The sequence below is a fragment of the Haliotis rufescens genome, unplaced genomic scaffold (genome assembly GCF_023055435.1).
Source record: "Haliotis rufescens isolate VD_foot unplaced genomic scaffold, xgHalRufe1.0.p SCAF_6, whole genome shotgun sequence".
Classification (NCBI taxonomy): Eukaryota; Metazoa; Mollusca; class Gastropoda; order Lepetellida; family Haliotidae; genus Haliotis; species Haliotis rufescens.
This window is the reverse complement of record NW_025964334.1, coordinates 13972904-13993320: the sequence shown is the minus strand read 5'-3', so window position 1 is coordinate 13993320 and position 20417 is coordinate 13972904. Positions and strand designations below refer to the sequence as shown.

Here is a 20417-nt window from a genome sequence, read left to right as displayed (position 1 = left end):
GTAAGTGTATGTTAAAGTGTTGGACTTATGATAGTCGTACATTTGCTTTGTCCAAGTGGGCCCCTGTCCTTGCAAGGGTTTGTAATCTTGTACATAAAACCATATCCTGTCAGATATTTGGAGTTTGAAATAAATATCCTTCCAAGTGATGCCTAGAGTCTGTTGTTGTTTTCATTTAATCACACATTATTTACTCCACTAAGACCTCATTGCAAATTCCTGTGAGTGATGGCAACAGTATCTGGATATGGTAGTAGCCTGGAACGTATTACAGGCAACTGTTTTTTAAATAGCCCATGTAAACTATGCGCATATTGCTTGAGGTGTTCTTCCTCTTCATATTATATATGAGACAAGTTCCTACAGATACACAGGACAAGTTCCTGCAGATACACAGGACATGTTCCTGCAGATAACCAGGACAAGTTCCTGCAGATACATTGGGCAAGTTCCTGCAGATACACAGGTCAAGTTCCTGCAGATATATTGGGCAAGTTCCTGCAGATACACAGGGCTAGTTCCTGCAGATACACAGGACAAGTTCCCTTCAGATAACCAGGACAAGTTCCTGCAGATATATTGGGCAAGTTCCTGCAGATATACAGGGCAAGTTCCTGCAGATATACAGGTCAGGTTCCTGCAGATAAACAGGTCAGGTTCCTGCATATACACAGGTCAGGTTCCTGCAGATATACAGGGCAAGTTCCTGCAGATAACCAGGACAAGTTCCTGCAGATGTACAGGTCAGGTTCCTGCAGATACACAGGTCAGGTTCCTGCAGATACACAGGGCAGGTTCCTGCAGATACACAGGGCAAATTCCTGCAGATACACAGGTCAAGTTCCTGCAGATACACAGGACAAGTTCCTGCAGATATACAGGGCAAGTTCCTGCAGATACACAGGACATGTTCCTGCAGATACACAGTACAAGTTTCTGCAGATACACAGGACAAGTTCCTGCAGATATACAGGTCAAGTTCCTGCAGATACACAGGTCAGGTTCCTGCAGATAACCAGGACAAGTTCCTGCAGATACACAGGACAAGCTCCTGCAGATACACAGGGCAAGTTCCTGCAGATACACAGGGCAAGTTCCTGCAGATACACAGGACAAGTTCCTGCAGATACACAGGACAAGTTCCTGCAGATATACAGGGCAAGTTCCTGCAGATACACAGGGCAAGTTCCTGCAGATACACAGGACAAGTTCCTGCAGATACACAGGACAAGTTCCTGCAGATACACAGGACAAGTTCCTGCAGATATACAGGGCAAGTTCCTGCAGATACACAGGACATGTTCCTGCAGATACACAGGACAAGTTTCTGCAGATACACAGGACAAGTTCCTGCAGATATACAGGTCAAGTTCCTGCAGATAATCAGGACAAGTTCCTGCAGATACACAGGACAAGTTCCTGCAGATATATTGGGCAAGTTCCTGCAGATACACAGGACAAGTTCCTGCAGATGCACAGGACAAGTTCCTGCAGATACACAGGTCAGGTTCCTGCAGATACACAGGTCAAGTTCCTGCAGATACACAGGGCAGGTTCCTGCAGTTACACAGGGCAAATTCCTGCAGATATACAGGTCAAGTTCCTGCAGATACACAGGGCAAGTTCCTGCAGATACACAGGACAAGTTCCTGCAGATACACAGAACAAGTTCCTGCAGATATACAGGGCAAGTTCCTGCAGATACACAGGTCAGGTTCCTGCAGATATATAGGTCAAGTTCCTGCAGATACACAGGACAAGTTCCTGCAGATACACAGGACATGTTCCTGCAGATACACAGGACATGTTCCTGCAGATACACAGGTCAAGTTCCTGCAGATACACAGGACATGTTCCTGCAGATACACAGGACAAGTGTCTGCAGATACACAGGACAAGTTCCTGCAGATACACAGGACATGTTCCTGCAGATACACAGGACATGTTCCTGCAGATACACAGGTCAAGTTCCTGCAGATACACAGGACATGTTCCTGCAGATACACAGGACAAGTGTCTGTAGATACACAGGACAAGTTCCTGCAGATATACAGGGCAAGTTCCTGCAGATACACAGGTCAGGTTCCTGCAGATAACCAGGACAAGTTCCTGCAGATACACAGGACATGTTCCTGCAGATATATTGGGCAAGTTCCTGCAGATACACAGGACAAGTTCCTGCAGATACACAGGACAAGTTCCTGCAGATACACAGGACAAGTTCCTGCAGATACACAGGTCAGGTTCCTGCAGATACACAGGTCAAGTTCCTGCAGATACACAGGTCAAGTTCCTGCAGATACACAGGGCTAGTTCCTACAGATACACAGGACAAGTTTCTGCAGATATATAGATCAAGTTCCTGCAGATAGACAGGGCAAGGTCCTACAGATACACAGGACAAGTTCCTGCAGATACACAGGACAAGTTCCTGCAGATATACAGGTCAGGTTCCTGCACATACACAGGACAAGTTCCTGCAGATAACCAGGACAAGTTCCTGCAGATACACAGGACAAGTTCCTGCAGATACACAGGACAAGTTCCTGCAGATAACCAGGACAAGTTCCTGCAGATACATTGGGCAAGTTCCTGCAGATATACAGGTCAAGTTCCTGCAGATACACAGAACAAGTTTCTGCAGATACACAGGACAAGGTCCTGAAGATAACCAGCACAAGTTCCTGCAGATAACCAGGACAAGCTCCTGCAGATATACAGGTCAGGTTCCTGCAGATACACAGGTCAAGTTCCTGCAGATACACAGGACAAGTTCCTGCAGATCCACAGGGCAAGTTCCTGCAAATACACAGGACAAGTTCCTGCAGATACACAGGGCAAGTTCCTACAGATACACAGGACAAGTTTCTGCAGATATATAGGTCAAGTTCCTGCAGATAGCCAGGACAAGATCCTGCAGATACACAAGGCAAGTTCTTGTAGATACACAGGACAATATTATTTTGCCAACTTCTAGAATGCCATTCAAACAGTTAAAGGATATCACAAGAAAATCGTGCATACAGGATGTTCTATATTTATTTTTGTGTGTGTGTGAGTTTAAGGATGAAATAGGTAAAGTCATTTTCAACTTGCGAACTTTTTTATTTCAGACGTGCACAAATAACCTTATTCTATGTTAAATAAAATCAGTATCGATACGAATATTTAATCATCTGGAAAGTGTCCAAAGGCTTTTACTTGTCATTGTGATTGTTCATTAGCCCGGGACATCATAGCTATCTTGGTCAGGCTCGCTGACTTGGTTGATGCATGTCATCGATCCCAATTGCGTGGATCGATGCTCATGTTGTCAATCACTGGATTGTCTGGTCCAGACTCGATTATTTACAGACCGCCGTCATATAGCTGAAATATTGCTGAGTGCGGCGTTAAACAACAAACAAACAAACAAACAAATCATAGCTATCTTACGCTGCAATATTGTGAACAATATTAGTTGAATCATTTCCCTGTGTAGCATTTAGACTATCAGTTGTCTGAGTTGAACATTCGTGTTTCTAAGGTTAAGCAGTGAACGTCTATGGTCCTAGCTTTGTTGACAATGTTGGTTACAGCTGTGTTTTAAACCGGATGGAGAGAACGTTGTAAAATGCGTCCCCGTAAATATCGCAACAATGCGAAATATTTGCGACGTACCGCAACTGCGACGTGGCTTATGCAACGCTTCCAGAAAGCAAAATCGGTATTGCCACGCGTCGCAAGATTGCGAGTGAATATAGTTTTACGCCGCTTTTAGCAATATCCCAGCAATATCACGGCGGGGGACACCAGAAATGGGCTTCACACATTGTACCCATGTCGGGTAACGGACCCGGGTCTTCGGCGTGACGAGCGAACGCTTTAACCACTAGGCTACCCCACCGCCCCGCAAGATTGCGATCATTGCTGGTTATTTACGCATATTATTTTATCACATTTTTGTTTTCCTTCGGCATCGTCCTTTCGAATTCTATATATAGTCTTCACTACGTGCTATATCTATCAATGCAGAAACAACAGCTTTACGATGCTCTCCTCCACTGATCAATTGTACACAACAATAACACGAGGCTACATCAACAATCACATAGTCAACATTTATCTTCAATAGCTGTTTAATTGTTTATCTTTAAAACTTATATGCCATTTAATAAAGAAAAGCGAAACTTAATTCAATTTAGGGATTTCCCAGAATAATAAATGACGTCACTGGGACAAAACATACACAATATATCGGGACTTTTACTTTCGTACGATAAACGAACTGATTTTGTTTCCTCGTCGACACTTTCTGAAACATCACGTATCATTTGGTTGCAGAACACCTATGTAAGTATATAACTTCATTCCTAGAGCCCGAAACAATTTGTGCAGTTATTTTGTCGGTAGTGTATAAAAAAAAACTGTATTACAGGGGGCATTTGTCCCGTCTTGTTACTGTTGACTGCCTACATCATACATTCGCGTGCTTGTTTCTGATTAAACATACTTCATAGGGTACAGGCAGGGTATGAAACTCCCAACATTTTCAGCCAGACCACAGGACTGGCTAGCTGAAATACTTGCCAGCCCTGACCAAAACCTGCCTGCCCACTATAATCATATGTTTCTCAGGATAATTTAATAAACTTTAAATCGAATTCATTGAACATGAAGTAATGCAAGAAAAGAAATAGCAAACACTTTTTAGGTCAGATTTGTATTTAATATCCTAGAATACATCATGTAAATAATGCTTATCATCGGGAAATATTTAGAATATTTTTACATATGAAATATAACCCGACCGTCGGGCAGGGGGATTTGAAAATCTGGCATGCAGCCCGAGTTGAAATCAACCCGTCTCGGACGGTCGGGCAGGCAGGTATTTCGAACACTGGTACAGGTATTCAAATATCGCACGTTTCTCGCTGTACAGATCTGAGAAGACTCTTTATAGGGAATATCCAGTGGAGCGTGTATGTTTTTTTTGTTATACCTTGTGTGTGTTTGCGCGTCTGCGCGTGCGTACATGTGCGCGTGTGTGCGTGCGGCGACGAGGGGAAGGTTGGTGCTACTAAACGTGGATGTTGTTATTGATGGTATTGACTTAAATACACATCTTTATTTTTTGCCTTAGGTGTGCTTGCGTGTGTGTGCGTGCGTGTGTACCTGTTAGTTTTTAAAACGTTCCTCGCTTATTCACAATGTCATGAAACACGTGGTACGGAAACCTTTACTGATCCTTTTATCTGTAACACAAAAAAAAACCCGTGCGGCAATGGAAAATCATAATAATGAAACCAAAAGTGGAAGTGCATTTGATTTTCAAACACAATGCTTCTTTATTCCACATTTGCACTAGTTTACGAAAATGAGTTCATGCGCATCACGTGACGCACTCTACACCACACACGGAAAATTGAAACGGATTTAATTGATAGCACTTGCCTGATCCATTCAAATAATTCAGACCACTTTTTTGGCGAGCGGTTATGTTTTGCGCATAGAGCAGTTTGACGAGTCACCGTTTGAGATCAACCAACTGACTTGCTGTTACGAACCCGAAAAAACCCAAAAGCGACCAAAACCTTTCCATTTTCATAAAGGAAATCTTTTTCATAAAGCAGGGTCCATTGTGCGACTCCGACTATATCACGAGCCTGTGTTTATGAATCACTGTCAGATAGTAATGATACCCCCAACGTTGGCGCCTGTCATAAACACAAGCAAAGGCACGTCAATTGTTCATATGAGAAAACACGGCTACATATAGTACAAGTCAATGCTATGAATTATTGCCCTTTAATAACACATAATGTGTATTCTTTCTCTGACAACTGTAAAAAAAAGAATCGCGATTATCAATTAACGGAAATAGCTACAGTAAAGACAAACAATTTGAAGGAGCGCTTTTTAAGAAAGATCTATTTTGCTAGAGATAAACATCATCACTGAGTTTTGATCACGTGATTACAGACAGACAGTAAGTTTATTCAGTTTGTAAGGTCATATGGCCGATAGTACAGTTCAGTTTTATCAGATACATATTAATACATAATACATATTCATATTACAAATTTAGTTACAATGTGGATTTTGTTTGACCAGAATGAAACTTCATAGGACTGTCAATTTACCAAACTCAGCACCCTTAACACGTTTTTCAACAATCAGGCTGGCACGGATGGCCCAGTCGTCTAAGGCGCCGCAATTAGCTGTGCAGAGTTGCGTCCCTTTTGCACGACAGAAACCTATGATTGTGGGTTCGCCCCGATTATGTTTCTAGGTTTGAAAGCACCATACCCGTGCTCGTGGGTTTCACCGAAGCGGTAAACGTCCATGACCTGCATCACTTCGGGCTTTTCTCCCACATTAAGATGACACGTCGTGATATTATTGGAATACTGTTCAAAGCGGCGTTAAACATAACTCACTCACTCAACAACTAGACTCCAGTACACACATGTATGATTTACAATTTTATACATTTCCTTGAAGCATCCTGTAAAATGGTCCCCCTGAATCGAAAAGACGTCATCAACCAGAGTCGATACCTATTGGCTTATTACCTCCATAGTCGTATGGTAGAAGATGGGATTCCTAACCCTCCGAGCGTGGACGATTTGCTGGATTCCCAGTATCCATGTGGTAAACATTAGCAGTTTTACTATTTATTACAAGGATGTGATTTGCTAAAACTGTCACCAATAGAATGTATAATTAACAGAACTATACAATATAATTGTTGCTTGATACAAATATTTAAGTAATTGTGCACACTTGAACGCATGTAAGGTATTTAATGTGATGTAGAACTCCGTCTTAACTCTCCCTTGGAGGAATTAAAAGCTTTATCATACATCCATGATTCTTATTGGTCCACGTGATCTTGATAAAATACTGTGTATCCCACCTTGGAGGGGAATTCATCTCTTATACCCCGCCACGAACAAGACAGGCTGCACGTGGATTTCTGAGAGCCAGAATAAATCCCTTACAACCCGCTTCAAAGCAAAAGGTCGCACGCTTTTTGCGAGTCACGTTACATAGCTCAAGCTGACCAGCTCAATCGAACAGCTGTTTTCTATCAATTTTGATTTAAAAAAATTCTTTTACAATGTCAAATTGAAACATGTCGGTGAGGTAAATTCGTTGTAGCAGGATCACTCGGGGTACATGGGTTTTTATGCATAAAACCCTATGTATCCCTCTTGATCATGCTACAACTTATAATACATATTGTATTAAATGAAGATCAATTTTAAGAAATAGTAACCAACCAGGTCACCGAGACTGACTATCCGATCCATTTTCTTATGGCCCTGTCACACTACATCGTTTTAGAGTCAGTACAGTTAGTACTGTCAAACGTCGAGCTTTCATCGAAAAACCATGATTTTGGCGTATCCATAACGTATACATGACGAGTTTACCGTGTATGTAACGCATGTCTAACGTATTAGGAGCGTATCACTGACTTATACAAAACTTATGACAGCGTATCAAAAAGCGTATTGCCGGCGTGTGTCTGGCGTGTTCAACGTATGGCCAGCGTATGCCCAGCGTATGAGTAACGTATGACTAGCGCCTTCAGCGAAGGGGACAAGTGCCCCAAACGGGCCCCGCGGTGGTATAACTAGTAGTGTACACCCATTCATCAAATTACTTCATTCAAGCAGTAGTCTTCGCCCTGTCAACATCATGCCTCCTAAGAAGAAACCTGCAAGGTTCTGGTAAAGTGTCAATTGGAGGATGTCATGCTGATGTTGGAGAATGGCTATTTCTTCTTGGTGCAGCCTCTCAGGATCCTTCACCTCCATCTTCTATGATGTCTCCATCAGAAGTGATGAGGAGGTTCTGACCGGGACCAAATATATTTGGTTGGTTGGTTTGTTGTTTAACGCCGCACTCAGCAATATTCCAGCTATATGACGGCGGTCTGTAAATATTCGAGTCTGGACCAGACAATCCAGTGATTAATATCATGAGCATCGATCCACGAAATTGGGATCGATGACATGCATCAAGCAAGTCAGCGAGCCTGACCACCCGATCCCGTAGGTCGCCTTTTACGACAAGCATAGTCGCCTTTAACGGCAAGCATGGGTTGCTGAAGACCTATTCTAACCCGGAACCCCCCAAACGCTGGTACTACGATACTAATACGCAAGCTAAACGTTAGAAACACGTTTAATAAGTTATTTTGTCGTCAGACATTCGTCGAATATCTCATATACTTTGGACATACGTTAGAAGTAGGTTACGCATACGTTATCAATACGTTAGATGTACAGTTTTATATTAGCGTATAGGTAACGTATATACGGCGTATGTAAACGTACGTAGAGCGTAGCTCTAACGTATGCCTAACGTATAATTCATACGTTCCCATACGCCGAAAATGTTGTGCATGCACAAAAATGTGTTTAAGAGTCGGCGTACCACAACGTATACCAGCATGCTTTTAACGTATACAACTTACACCTAACTTATCCATAGCGTGTTTCGGCGTTGCCGGCGTTGTGGCAAAAAATTCTCATACGTCGCCACACGTTACTGCTATACGTTGTGTGACAGGGCCATTACGACCGGCAAAGTTTACTGGGGAATCAGGACTCCTATATAGGGGGAATGATATATTGATGTGTTTAGTCTTCCCAGATTACCGTGTCGTGCATCCGTTTGTGGAGAGAGCTAAAGTGGTACAGACCGGACTGGATGAAGACCGACAAGTTCAAAAGTAAGGTTTCACAATAATTGTATCGATATAAACTGCCAGGCAAAGAAAGTATACACCCATTGGTATTCGACGGTGATGTATTTTATACCCTTGTCATAGCGATGTTGTCTATTGTTTTCAGCTGAGTGACGTTTTAATAACGCTCGCCCTTTTTTGGTCAAAACCAGTTTTCAAGTGTATACTTTCTTTTGTCCGGCAGATTAGCAGCTTATATGGTGATGTTTTGTCCAGCAAAACTGGATACTGATTTTGAGGAGTATATATTATAACCCCACATTGCGGCCCAGTAGTCTTATATACCGCAACAGCTTACCGTGGACGTGGGACGGTGGGGTAGCCTAGTGGTTAAAACGTTCGCTCGTCACGCCGAAGATCTGGGTTCGATTCCCCACATGCGTACAGTGTGTGAAGCCCATTTCTGTTGTAAGCCGCCGTTATATTGCTGGAATGTTGCTAAAAGCGGCGTAAAACAACACTCACTTACTCACTACTGTGGACGTTTGTTTGTTGTTGAACCCCGCAAACATCAAGAGTCCAGCTATATCACTTACTTTAAGGTTGGAGAACAGCGGCGTTAAATCCAAGTCACTCACTTACTTTAAGGTTGGAGTACAGCGGCGTTAAATCCAAGTCACTCACTTCCTTTAAGGTTGGAGAACAGCAGCGTTAAATCCAAGTCACTCACTTACTTTAAGGTTGGAGAACAGCGGCGTTAAATCCAAGTCACTCACTTCCTTTAAGGTTGGAGAACAGCAGCGTTAAATCCAAGTCACTCACTTACTTTAAGGTTGGAGAACAGCGGCGTTAAATCCAAGTCACTCACTTACTTTAAGGTTGGAGAACAGCGGCGTTAAATCCAAGTCACTCACTTACTTTAAGGTTGGAGTACAGCGGCGTTAAATCCAAGTCACTCACTTACTTTAAGGTTGGAGAACAGCGGCGTTAAATCCAAGTGACATACTTACTTTAAGGTTGGAGTACAGCGGCGTTAAATCCAAGTGACATACTTACTTTAAGGTCGGAGAACAGCGGCGTTAAATCCAAGTGACATACTTACTTTAAGGTTGGAGTACAGCGGCGTTAAATCCAAGTGACATACTTACTTTAAGGTCGGAGAACAGCGGCGTTAAATCCAAGTGACATACTTACTTTAAGGTTGGAGTACAGCGGCGTTAAATCCAAGTCACTCACTTACTTTAAGGTTGGAGAACAGCGGCGTTAAATCCAAGTGACATACTTACTTTAAGGTTGGAGAACAGCGGCGTTAAATCCAAGTCACTCACTTACTTTAAGGTTGGAGTACAGCGGCGTTAAATCCAAGTCACTCACTTACTTTAAGGTTGGAGTACAGCGGCGTTAAATCCAAGTCACTCACTTACTTTAAGGTTGGAGAACAGCGGCGTTAAATCCAAGTCACTCACTTACTTTAAGGTTGGAGAACAGAGGCGTTAAATCCAAGTCACTCACTTACTTTAAGGTTGGAGTACAGCGGCGTTAAATCCAAGTCACTCACTTACTTTAAGGTTGGAGAACAGCAGCGTTAAATCCAAGTGACATACTTACTTTAAGGTTGGAGTACAGCGGCGTTAAATCCAAGTGACATACTTACTTTAAGGTTGGAGAACAGCGGCGTTAAATCCAAGTGACATACTTACTTTAAGGTTGGAGTACAGCGGCGTTAAATCCAAGTCACTCACTTACTTTAAGGTTGGAGTACAGAGGCGTTAAATCCAAGTGACATACTTACTTTAAGGTTGGAGAACAGCGGCGTTAAACCCAAGTGACATACTTACTTTAAGGTTGGAGTACAGCGGCGTTAAATCCAAGTCACTCACTTACTTTAAGGTTGGAGTACATCGGCGTTAAATCCAAGTGACATACTTACTTTAAGATTGGAGTACAGCGGCGTTAAATCCAAGTCATTCACTTACTTTAAGGTTGGAGAACAGCGGCGTTAAATCCAAGTCACTCACTTACTTTAAGGTTGGAGAACAGCGGCGTCAAATCCAATTTTTTTTAAGTCACTCACTTACTTTAAGGTTGGAGTACAGAGGCGTTAAATCCAAGTCACTCACTTACTTTAAGGTTGGAGTACAGCGGCGTTAAATCCAAGTCATTCACTTAATTTAAGGTTGGAGAACAGCGGCGTTAAATCCAAATCATTCACTTACTTTAAGGTTCGAGTACAGCGGCGTTAAATCCAAGTCACTCACTTACTTTAAGGTTCGAGAACAGCGGCGTTAATCCATTTATGTTCGAGATCCTGATGGCAAAGTTCATGATTATTTCCTAAAAAACTAATTCAGATATTCATTATGTCTTCTGATTTTCTTCCAGGCTCCTAGAAGGAATTCCCCATGGCGCAGAAAGGGGGGTAATTTGCAGTATATTGCGATCAGTGTTCAGTGATGATAAGATCAACTTGGGCAGAGTGACGGTCATCTTCTGTTTGGCCTACACGATGTCAGCCAGGGTAGGTCAACCAACATCACTATCACCTTGACTGCACTGCCTGTGCCATCACCATGTCTGATTGTTGTTTAACGCCGCACTCCAGCATATATAACGGCGTCCTGGACCAGACAAGCTAGTGATGATTCTCTATCAGTCTGTGGCGTGGGTGGCAAATAAGCTGGTATCGATTATCAATTTTATTCTCATTGACATTGAATTATCTCCGTCAAATACTTCGCAAGCGCGCCATCAATTTCTGAAATAGCAATCTGAGTCTGATTGACCTTGACCTGCACAATGACCTCGTCAAACGTTTCGCAGCCATCTTGACGGATGACACATACAAAGTTATCCCCCTTGCATTACAATCAGATATGCTCGGTTGAGTTCGCTGAACTGCATTTGATATGTTTCAGTTTCGAGATAATATTGTCATAAATTGTATTCCGATTGGTAAGGAGTTCGGCATTTCCATGCAGGGTATGAATGTAAATCTTATCTGATCTGTCACGGGGGTAAATGGGTGAAAACTCCCTTTGAGTTAATATCCAGAGCCCCGCTCCACAAAGCAACCTTAGCGCTACGACGATCGTAAGCCTATGTTCAGGTATGGGAGTATGATCATCTCAGCGCAAAGATCGCTTTGTGGAACCGGGTCCAATATTGACGTTAACCTTTAACTAGCGTTGCTGTGTGGACTTTACACGTGTGTCTTTGTGTTGGCATGGGACCGCCTCCGTGGTCTTGTGGTAGAGCGTTCGCCCGGAGAGCGGAAGGTGCGGAGTTCGATCCCCGGCCGCGTCATACAAAAAGACGTTAAAAGATTGTACTTGTTGTTACCCTGTCTGGCGCTCGACATTAAGGGGCTAAAACAAGGACTGGTCGGCTCGGAGTCAGTATACTGTGTCTGAGTGGGGTATTCATGTTAAACTGCGGCATGGTATCTCAGTGAGCTACCACTATAAATCGGCATCAGTCCGGACTAGTACAAGCAGCTACACACACACATACACGTGCATGCACGTCGCTATATAAGTGCAATAATCTTGGACGCGACGTTAAACCCAATTTCACCTCACCTCACCTTGTGTTGGCATGGCTGACGGTCTTGGTTTCATTCAGGCCCAGTATAACAAAGCTAAAATCCGTGACATCATGGATGCTGTGATGGACTCCATGAAGGATGATGTCACACAATGGATTATTGACAACGGAGGCTGGGATTCAGCTGCAGCGATGCTCACTCCAACTAAGCTTCATGTAGGTACCAGAATATCATAACTTCCTAAACAAATATAGTTATGAAAATTAAACTGACTGAAATCGTCTGGGCATGCTTTAGACTGGTTGGACTTCCTCATTGATGACATCAGATTCTATGTAAAATTTGGGGATAAGACATTTCGACAAGAAGTAAGCATCTTCATGAGCACCATGTATCCCCCTTCTTGCTGATCTGTTTCTTAATGCATATAAATCGGAATTTCTGCTCGAATTGACAATGTCAAAACAGGTTATTTGGTTAAGAAGTTTAACATAAGCTTCAGTGAGTGAGTGAGTGAGTGAGTTGGGTTTAACGCCGCAATTAACAATATTCCAGTTATATCGCGGCGTGTCAGCTTAATGTGGGAGGAAAGCCCGAAGTGATGCAGGTCTCAGACGTTTACTACTTCGGTGAAACCCACGAGCACGGGTATGGTGCTGACAAACCTAGAAACATAGTCGGGGCGAACCGGGACTCGAACCCACAATCATAGGTTTTTGGCATGCCCAAGGGACGCAACTCTGCACAGCGAATCGCGGCGCCTTAGACGACTGGGTCACCCGTGCCCCTCATAAGCTTCGATGAACTGATATTGTTTAATAACCATCAAAATTAGTCAATTCCCTTTAACTCATTTACCCAGCTAGAAATTTAGGACCCCAGTGAGACCGCCTCATCTGTTTCATAACTTAGACCTGTGCATAGAGATTCAGAGTGACAAAATTCTCTCCTTGAGACATTTTGACAAGAGTCAACTTTCCCTTCATATCAAGCAATATTCCGGCAGCTATGTTAATTCGATAACCTTGAGGTTACGCTGATTGACTCCTTGAGATAATCGGCATCCTGTTGGAGTGAGTGAGTGAGTTGTGTTAATCGCCGCTTTTAACAGTATCCAAGTTATATCACGGCGTGTCAGCTTAATGTGGGAGGAAAGCCTGAAGTGATGCAGGTCTCAGACGTTTACCACTTCGGTGAAACCTACGAGCACAGGTATGGTGCTGATAAAAGTAGAAACATAATCGGGGCAAAATGGAATTCGAACCCACAATCATAGGTTTCTGGCGTGCAACTCTGAACAGCGAATCACGGCGCCTTAGACGACTGGGCCACCCGTGCCAAATAAAAACCAAATAAAACACATCGCACATTACAAAAAGGGGGATGCATAATTTCATTCATAATCATTTATTGCATTCTTATATTTTCAGAAAGCATTACAGGATTACTTGAGCGACAGCAGGAAGCAGACGATGTTTGTGCTTGGCGCGGGTGTTGTTTTGTTTGGAGTTCTGTATTTCTGGAACAGATTGCAAAAATAGTCCTTCAGTGTGTTATGTGTTTCGGAAGAAATTATGTTCGATTGATCTTAACGTAAATTCATTTCAAAACTGCATTGTCCCAGATTTGAATGTCTTCATATGTCCAGAGCTTTCGTAAAGGTTTCAACTGTTTCCTTCTTGGAGAATAAATCATTACTGAACCAAATTAAAAACTTCACAATCCTAAACTTTTAACATTTTGACCAGTTATCATTTCGGGCCCTTATTGTGTATTTAAACAGTAATGGCTACGTATTGTCTTCAGATAACACCCGTTTTTGTGCAGGTGAATCGATCAAAATCATGTGCACAGCACTATCGTGGCAAAAGTGTTTTTTCACGTGCAACTGGTCACGTGGACATAAAACCGCACGTGTTTTCAGCCATACTTAGCAGTCATTAACAAAAAAAGAAAAACACAAGAAAACAAAAGTCTTTACGGCCATTTGTCATGCCACGCCTTTCAAATGTGCAACGTGAACGTGCCATCGGCATGTTGCAGACGGGAACGTCCGTAGCTGAAGTCGCAAGGACGATGGGTTGTAGTCGACGGACTGTTAATGATTTACAGACGCGTCTACAGCAAACGGGTACCACCGCTGATCGCCCTCGGCCAGGTCGACCACGTGTGACGTCACATGCAGAGGATCGTCAGATTGTCTTACGTCACCTCCGTAACCGATTTTTGACGGCTTCATCAACCAGAAATAAACTGTTTAGGGGTAGACTGAATGCGCAAACCGTTCGAAACCGTCTGAGAACTGCTCACCTTCAAGCACGACGGCCATGCTGCGGGCCGATTCTGACTCAACTACACAGACGTCAACGTCAATTGTGGGCACAGCGACACTTACGATGGACTCAAGAGGAATTGGAATCAAGTCGTCTTCAGTGATGAATCCCGATTTAATCTTCGATTTGCTGATGGTAGGGCAAGGGTGAGGAGGCGCCGTCATGAACGTTACGCCCAGTGTTGTGTACAGGAAGTTGACAGATTTCGAGGCGGAAGTGTCATGGTGTGGGGTGCTTTCTGTGGCAATGCACATTCCAGGCTTCTTGTCATCCGTGGCAACCTCAATGCTGCTGCTTACCGCGACCAGGTACTGGCACCAGAACTTCTGCCTTTTATGGCAGCACATGGACCCGGTTTGATATTCCAACACGACAATGCCAGACCCCACACAGCAATTTTGACAAGGACTTTCCTTCAGAATGCGGGAGTCAACGTCATGGACTGGCCGTCAAGGTCTCCCGACCTCAGTCCCATCGAACACGTCTGAAATGCTCTTGGCAGAAGTCTGCGCACTCTCCAGAACCAACCACAGAATTTGCAAGATCTTGGCACCATTTTGCAGCAACAATGGCGTCGTCTTCCCAATCTTGTGTTCACAAGCATCACAAGGTCCATGCGGAGGCGTTGTGTGGCAGTTGTCAACGCACATGGTGACCATACACGCTACTGAACTTGTGTGCCATCAGATTCTCGTGCTATGGACTTACGATTTAAACTCTTGATGATATTACCGAATACCGTAGGTGCTTGGAACAAATTATGGTCACCACCGTTAATTAAAATCCTTCTTTTGACATTAATGATTAAAAATTACCTTCTCTGATACATTTGTCCGTTGTATATCATATATGGGATTACTTTTAAAAATGTGAAGTTTTTAATTTGACTCAGTATATCTTGACAATACATACTGCCTCGTTTCAATTCATTTTTAATTTCTTGTCATCTCAGGGCCTTTTGCGTTTTAAATATTCCGTAAAATCATAACGTATTGAGGTAAGTTGAGGTAGCTCTTTTTCTTTCATATTATGACATGAACAACCCTAGTTTCCTCAAGATTTTGACCAATGATATACAGTTGGTGGAACTCCCATTTTGGGTGTACCGACCAGCTTTTAATCCACAGTACGCTTCACCTTATCTTTGAATCATGTCTGTCGAAACAATATGAATTCGTATAATCATACCAAGGATCAAATATTAGTTTGTTTGTATATCTGAAATGCTGGCCTTAAAACCAACCTACTCACTTTAAAATCAACATGGTTAATATTAACTCTACGCAGAACTCATAGAATCTATTACTATTAACGCGTTTCGTCATTGAGACATCCCGTGTTGCGAGGCGGAACGCGTGGCCCAAGGTGAGGTGAGGTGAAATGGGGTTTAACGTCGCGTCCAAGATTATTGCACTTATATAGCGACGTGCATGCACGCGTGTGTGTGTGGCTGCTTGCACTAGTCCGGACTGATGCCGATTTATAGTGCTAGCACACTGAGATACCATGCTACAGTTTAGCATGAATACCCCACTCAGACTCGTTTTACTGACTCCGAGCCGACCAGTCCTTGTTTTAGCCCCTTAATGCCGAGCGCCAGACAGGATAACAACAAGTACCATCTTTTAACGTCTTTTGGTATGAGTCGGTCGGGGATCGAACCCCGGACCTTCCGCTCTCCGGGCGGACGCTCTACCACTAGACCACGGAGACGGTCGCGTGGCCGCCCAAATCAGCTGATTGTTCGTTTGATTTCCACATTCAGACCGAATATGACCCTTGTAACAAATAAAGCCAAACAAACAGGCTGCAGATTTCATCATTCATTGCACAATAAACTACGGTTATAACGAATGCGAGGGGACCACTAATTGTAGTTCGTAATAAACGTAGTTCGTTATTAACATACATACAGCATAAATATAACAAACGGTCCGGACTAAAAAAAAAGGTTCGTTATATCGGTCAGTTCGTTATAAGCATGTTCGTTATAAACGTAGTTTCCTGTATATTTATTGTAGTACGCTGATGTCTGTGCACACATAGGGGCGATCGGTCTCACTAGTACGCTGATGTCCGTGCACACATAGGCATAGGGGCGATCGGTCTCACTGGTACGCTGATGTCTGTGCACACATAGGGGCGATCGGTCTCACTAGTACGCTGATGTCTGTGCACACATAGGGGCGATCGGTCTCACTAGTACGCTGATGTCTGTGCACACATAGGGGCGATCGGTCTCACTAGTACGCTGACGTCTGTGCACACATAGGGGCGATCGGTCTCACTAGTACGCTGATGTCCAACCACAAAAACATATTTAAATAAATATAAAGATATTTTATATTTTGTTAAGAAAATGTAAGTGTAGGCACGTGCCTATTGTGTCCCCGGCAGTTTAACATGGATGCCCCACTCAGACACAGTATACTTTTTTCATCTCCATAACGCCGAGCGCCTGACTCGGCATTAACAAGTATATTCTTTTAACGTCTACTGGTATCAAGCTCTTCGGCCAGTCACACTGTCAACTTGGTGGTCACATGGTGTTAGGAGGCAGGTAGGAGATGGGAGCACAAAACTGAAACAGACATCGATCACATGTGTTTTCGAACAGTATTTGTCCTTCTGAACAATTTCCACCATGTCATGGGCATTATGAGGATATGAAAATACAAACAAATATATGGTAGCGCTATAAGGTAAATGTGATCGAGAAAAACAAAACATCATTAGGCTAAATAACAAGAGCATTGATCAATACTAGACTGAAAAGAAGTAGAGGACAGCAGAATGAGGGAGTGTACCACAAAAAGAGCTGGATAAAGAGGATTAGATCAGAGAAGTGGAGAAAAGCAGAATGAGGTAGTGTAACAGAAAGAGCTGGATACAGAGGACTAGGTCAGAGAAGTGGAGAAAAGCAGAATGACGTAGTGTAATAGAAAGAGCTGGATACAGAGGACTAGGTCAGAGAAGTGGAGAAAAGCAGAATGAGGTAGTGTAACAGAAGGAGCTGGATACAGAGGACTAGGTCAGAGAAGTAGAGAAAAGCAGAATGAGGAAGTGTAACAGAAAGAGCTGGATATAGAGGACTAGGTCAGAGAAGTGGAGAAAGCAGAATGAGGTGGTGTAACAGAAGGAGCTGGATACAGATGACTAGGTCAGAGAAGTAGAGAAAGCAGAATGAGGAAGTGTAACAGAAAGAGCTGGATATAGAGGACTAGGTCAGAGAAGTGGAGAAAGCAATATGAGGTAGTGTAACAGAAGGACCTGGATACAGAGGACTAGGTCAGAGAAGTGGAGAAAGCAGAATGAGGTAGTGTAACAGTAGGAGCTGGATACAGAGGACTAGGTCAGAGAAGTGGAGAAAACAGAATGAGGTTGTGTAACAGATGGAGCTGGATACAGAGGACTAGGTCAGAGAAGTGGAGAAAAGCAGAATGAGGTAGTGTAACAGAAAGAGCTGGATACAGAGGACTAGGTCAGAGAAGTGGAGAAAGCAGAATGAGGTAGTGTAACAGAAGGAGCTGGATATAGAGGACTAGGTCAGAGAAGTGGAGAAAGCAGAATGAGGTAGTGTAACACAGAAGGAGCTGGATACAGAGGACTAGGTCAGAGAAGTGGAGAAAAGCAGAATGAGGTAGTGTAACAGAAAGAGCTGGATACAGAGGACTAGGTCAGAGAAGTGGAGTAAAGCAGAATGAGGTAGTGTAACAGAGTGGAGTAAAGCAGTATGAGGTAGTGTAACAGAGTGGAGAAAAGCAGAATGAGGTAGTGTAACAGAGTGGAGAAAAGCAGAATGAGGTAGTGTAACAGAAAGAGCTGGATACAGAGGACTAGGTCAGAGAAGTAGAGAAAAGCAGAATGAGGTAGTGTTACACAGAAAGAGCTTGATACAGAGGACTATGTCAGAGAAGTGGAGAAAAGCAGTATGAGGTAGTGTAACAGAGTGGAGAAAAGCAGAATGAGGTAGTGTTACACAGAAAGGGCTGGATACAGAGGACTAGGTCAGAGAAGTGGAGGAAAGCAGAATGAGGTAGTGTTACACAGAAAGGGCTGGATACAGAGGACTAGGTCAGAGAAGTAGAGAAAAGCAGAATGAGGTAGTGTAACAGAAGGAGCTGGATACAGAGGACTAGGTCAGAGAAGTGGAGGAAAGCAGAATGAGGTAGTGTAACAGAGTGGAGAAAAGCAGAATGAGGTAGTGTTACACAGAAAGGGCTGGATACAGAGGACTAGGTCAGAGAAGTAGAGAAAAGCAGAATGAGGTAGTGTAACAGAAGGAGCTGGATACAGAGGACTAGGTCAGAGAAGTGGAGAAAAGCAGAATGAGGTAGTGTAACAGAGTGGAGAAAAGCAGAATGAGGTAGTGTTACACAGAAAGGGCTGGATACAGAGAACTAGGTCAGAGAAGTAGAGAAAAGCAGAATGAGATAGTGTAACAGAAGGAGCTGGATACAGAGGACTAGGTCAGAGAAGTGGAGAAAAGCAGAATGAGGTAGTGTAACAGAGTGGAGAAAAGCAGAATGAGGTAGTGTTACACAGAAAGGGCTGGATACAGAGGACTAGGTCAGAGAAGTAGAGAAAAGCAGAATGAGGTAGTGTAACACAGAAGGAGCTCGATACAGAGGACTAGGTCAGAGAAGTGGAGAAAAGCAGAATGAGGTAGTGTAACAGAAGGAGCTTGATACAAAGGACTAGGTCAGAGAAGTAGAGAAAAGCAGTATGAGGAAGTGTAACAGAAAGAGCTGGATACAGAGGACTAGGTCAGAGAAGTGGAGAAAAGCAGAATGAGGTAGTGTAACAGAGTGGAGAAAAGCAGAATGAGGTGGTGTTACACAGAAAGGGCTGGATACAGAGGACTAGGTCAGAGAAGTAGAGAAAAGCAGAATGAGGTAGTGTAACAGAAGGAGCTGGATACAGAGGACTAGGTCAGAGAAGAGGAGAAAAGCAGAATGAGGTAGTGTAACAGAGTGGAGAAAAGCAGAATGAGGTAGTGTTACACAGAAAGGGCTGGATACAGAGGACTAGGTCAGAGAAGTGGAGAAAGCAGAATGAGGTAGTGTAACAGAAGGAGCTGGATACAGAGGACTAGGTCAGAGAAGTGGAGAAAGCAGAATGAGGAAGTGTAAGAGAGTGGAGAAAAGCAGAATGAGGTAGTGTTACACAGAAAGGGCTGGATACAGAGGACTAGGTCAGAGAAGTAGAGAAAAGCAGAATGAGGTAGTGTAACAGAAGGAGCTGGATACAGAGGACTAGGTCAGAGAAGTGGAGAAAATCAGAATGAGGTAGTGTAAGAGAGTGGAGAAAAGCAGAATGAGGTAGTGTTACACAGAAAGGGCTGGATACAGAGGACTAGGTCAGAGAAGTAGAGAAAAGCAGAATGAGGTAGTGTAACAGAAGGAGCTGGATACAGAGGACTAGGTCAGAGAAGTGGAGAAAAGCAGAATGAGGTAGTGTAACAGAGTGGAGAAAAGCAGAATGAGGTAGTGTTACACAGAAAGGGCTGGATACAGAGGACTAGGTCAGAGAAGTAGAGAAAAGCAGAATGAGATAGTGTAACACAGAAGGAGCTCGATACAGAGGACTAGGTCAGAGAAGTGGAGTAAAGCAGAATGAGGTAGTGTAACAGAAGGAGCTGGATACAGAGGACTAGGTCAGAGAAGTAGAGAAAAGCAGAATGAGGTAGTGTAACACAGAAGGAGCTCGATACAGAGGACTAGGTCAGAGAAGTGGAGTAAAGCAGAATGAGGTAGTGTAACAGAAGGAGCTGGATACAGAGGACTAGGTCAGAGAAGTAGAGAAAAGCAGAATGAGGTAGTGTAACAGAAGGAGCTGGATACAGAGGACTAGGTCAGAG

General features: G+C 43.4%; 2 protein-coding genes across 3 annotated transcripts; both read left to right on the top strand.

The window, feature by feature from the left end:
- The first annotated feature begins 400 nt into the window (after positions 1 to 400).
- LOC125374715 (leucine-rich repeat receptor-like kinase protein CLV1a) lies at positions 401 to 2882 on the top strand. The gene is made up of 3 exons (XM_048385981.1): positions 401 to 651; positions 920 to 2077; positions 2438 to 2882. Exons 1-3 carry the CDS (start codon positions 401 to 403, stop codon positions 2880 to 2882), a joined length of 1854 nt encoding a protein of 617 aa, XP_048241938.1.
- A 1326-nt stretch (positions 2883 to 4208) lies between these two features.
- Positions 4209 to 14031, top strand: LOC125374907. 2 transcript variants are annotated; one of them, XM_048386662.1, is made up of 6 exons: positions 4209 to 4332; positions 6484 to 6633; positions 8647 to 8725; positions 11063 to 11198; positions 12302 to 12439; positions 13655 to 14031. In XM_048386662.1, the coding sequence occupies exons 2-6, from the start codon at positions 6495 to 6497 to the stop codon at positions 13763 to 13765; spliced, it is 603 nt and encodes a 200-aa protein (XP_048242619.1). In that variant the 5' UTR covers positions 4209 to 4332; positions 6484 to 6494; the 3' UTR covers positions 13766 to 14031. The 2 variants fall into 2 exon arrangements, with proteins under 2 accessions (XP_048242619.1, XP_048242618.1); XM_048386661.1 differs by having other exon boundaries at positions 8638 to 8725.
- The last annotated feature ends 6386 nt before the right edge of the window (positions 14032 to 20417 follow it).

What these genes read in the sequence shown, in the direction of transcription:
- LOC125374715 (XM_048385981.1), top strand. Translation starts at nt 401, where the DNA reads ATGTTCCTGCAGATAACCAGGACAAGTTCCTGCAGATACATTGGGCAA. An exon ending in AGGTTCCTGCAGATAAACAG is followed by an intron (nt 652 to 919) that starts GTCAGGTTCCTG and finishes ATGTTCCTGCAG; the next exon opens with ATACACAGTACAAGTTTCTG. An exon ending in AAGTTCCTGCAGATACACAG is followed by an intron (nt 2,078 to 2,437) that starts GTCAGGTTCCTG and finishes AAGTTCCTGCAG; the next exon opens with ATATACAGGTCAGGTTCCTG.
- LOC125374907 (XM_048386661.1), top strand. Translation starts at nt 6,495, where the DNA reads ATGGTCCCCCTGAATCGAAAAGACGTCATCAACCAGAGTCGATACCTA. An exon ending in GGATTCCCAGTATCCATGTG is followed by an intron (nt 6,634 to 8,637) that starts GTAAACATTAGC and finishes TGATGTGTTTAG; the next exon opens with TCTTCCCAGATTACCGTGTC. An exon ending in TCACTCCAACTAAGCTTCAT is followed by an intron (nt 12,440 to 13,654) that starts GTAGGTACCAGA and finishes TTATATTTTCAG; the next exon opens with AAAGCATTACAGGATTACTT.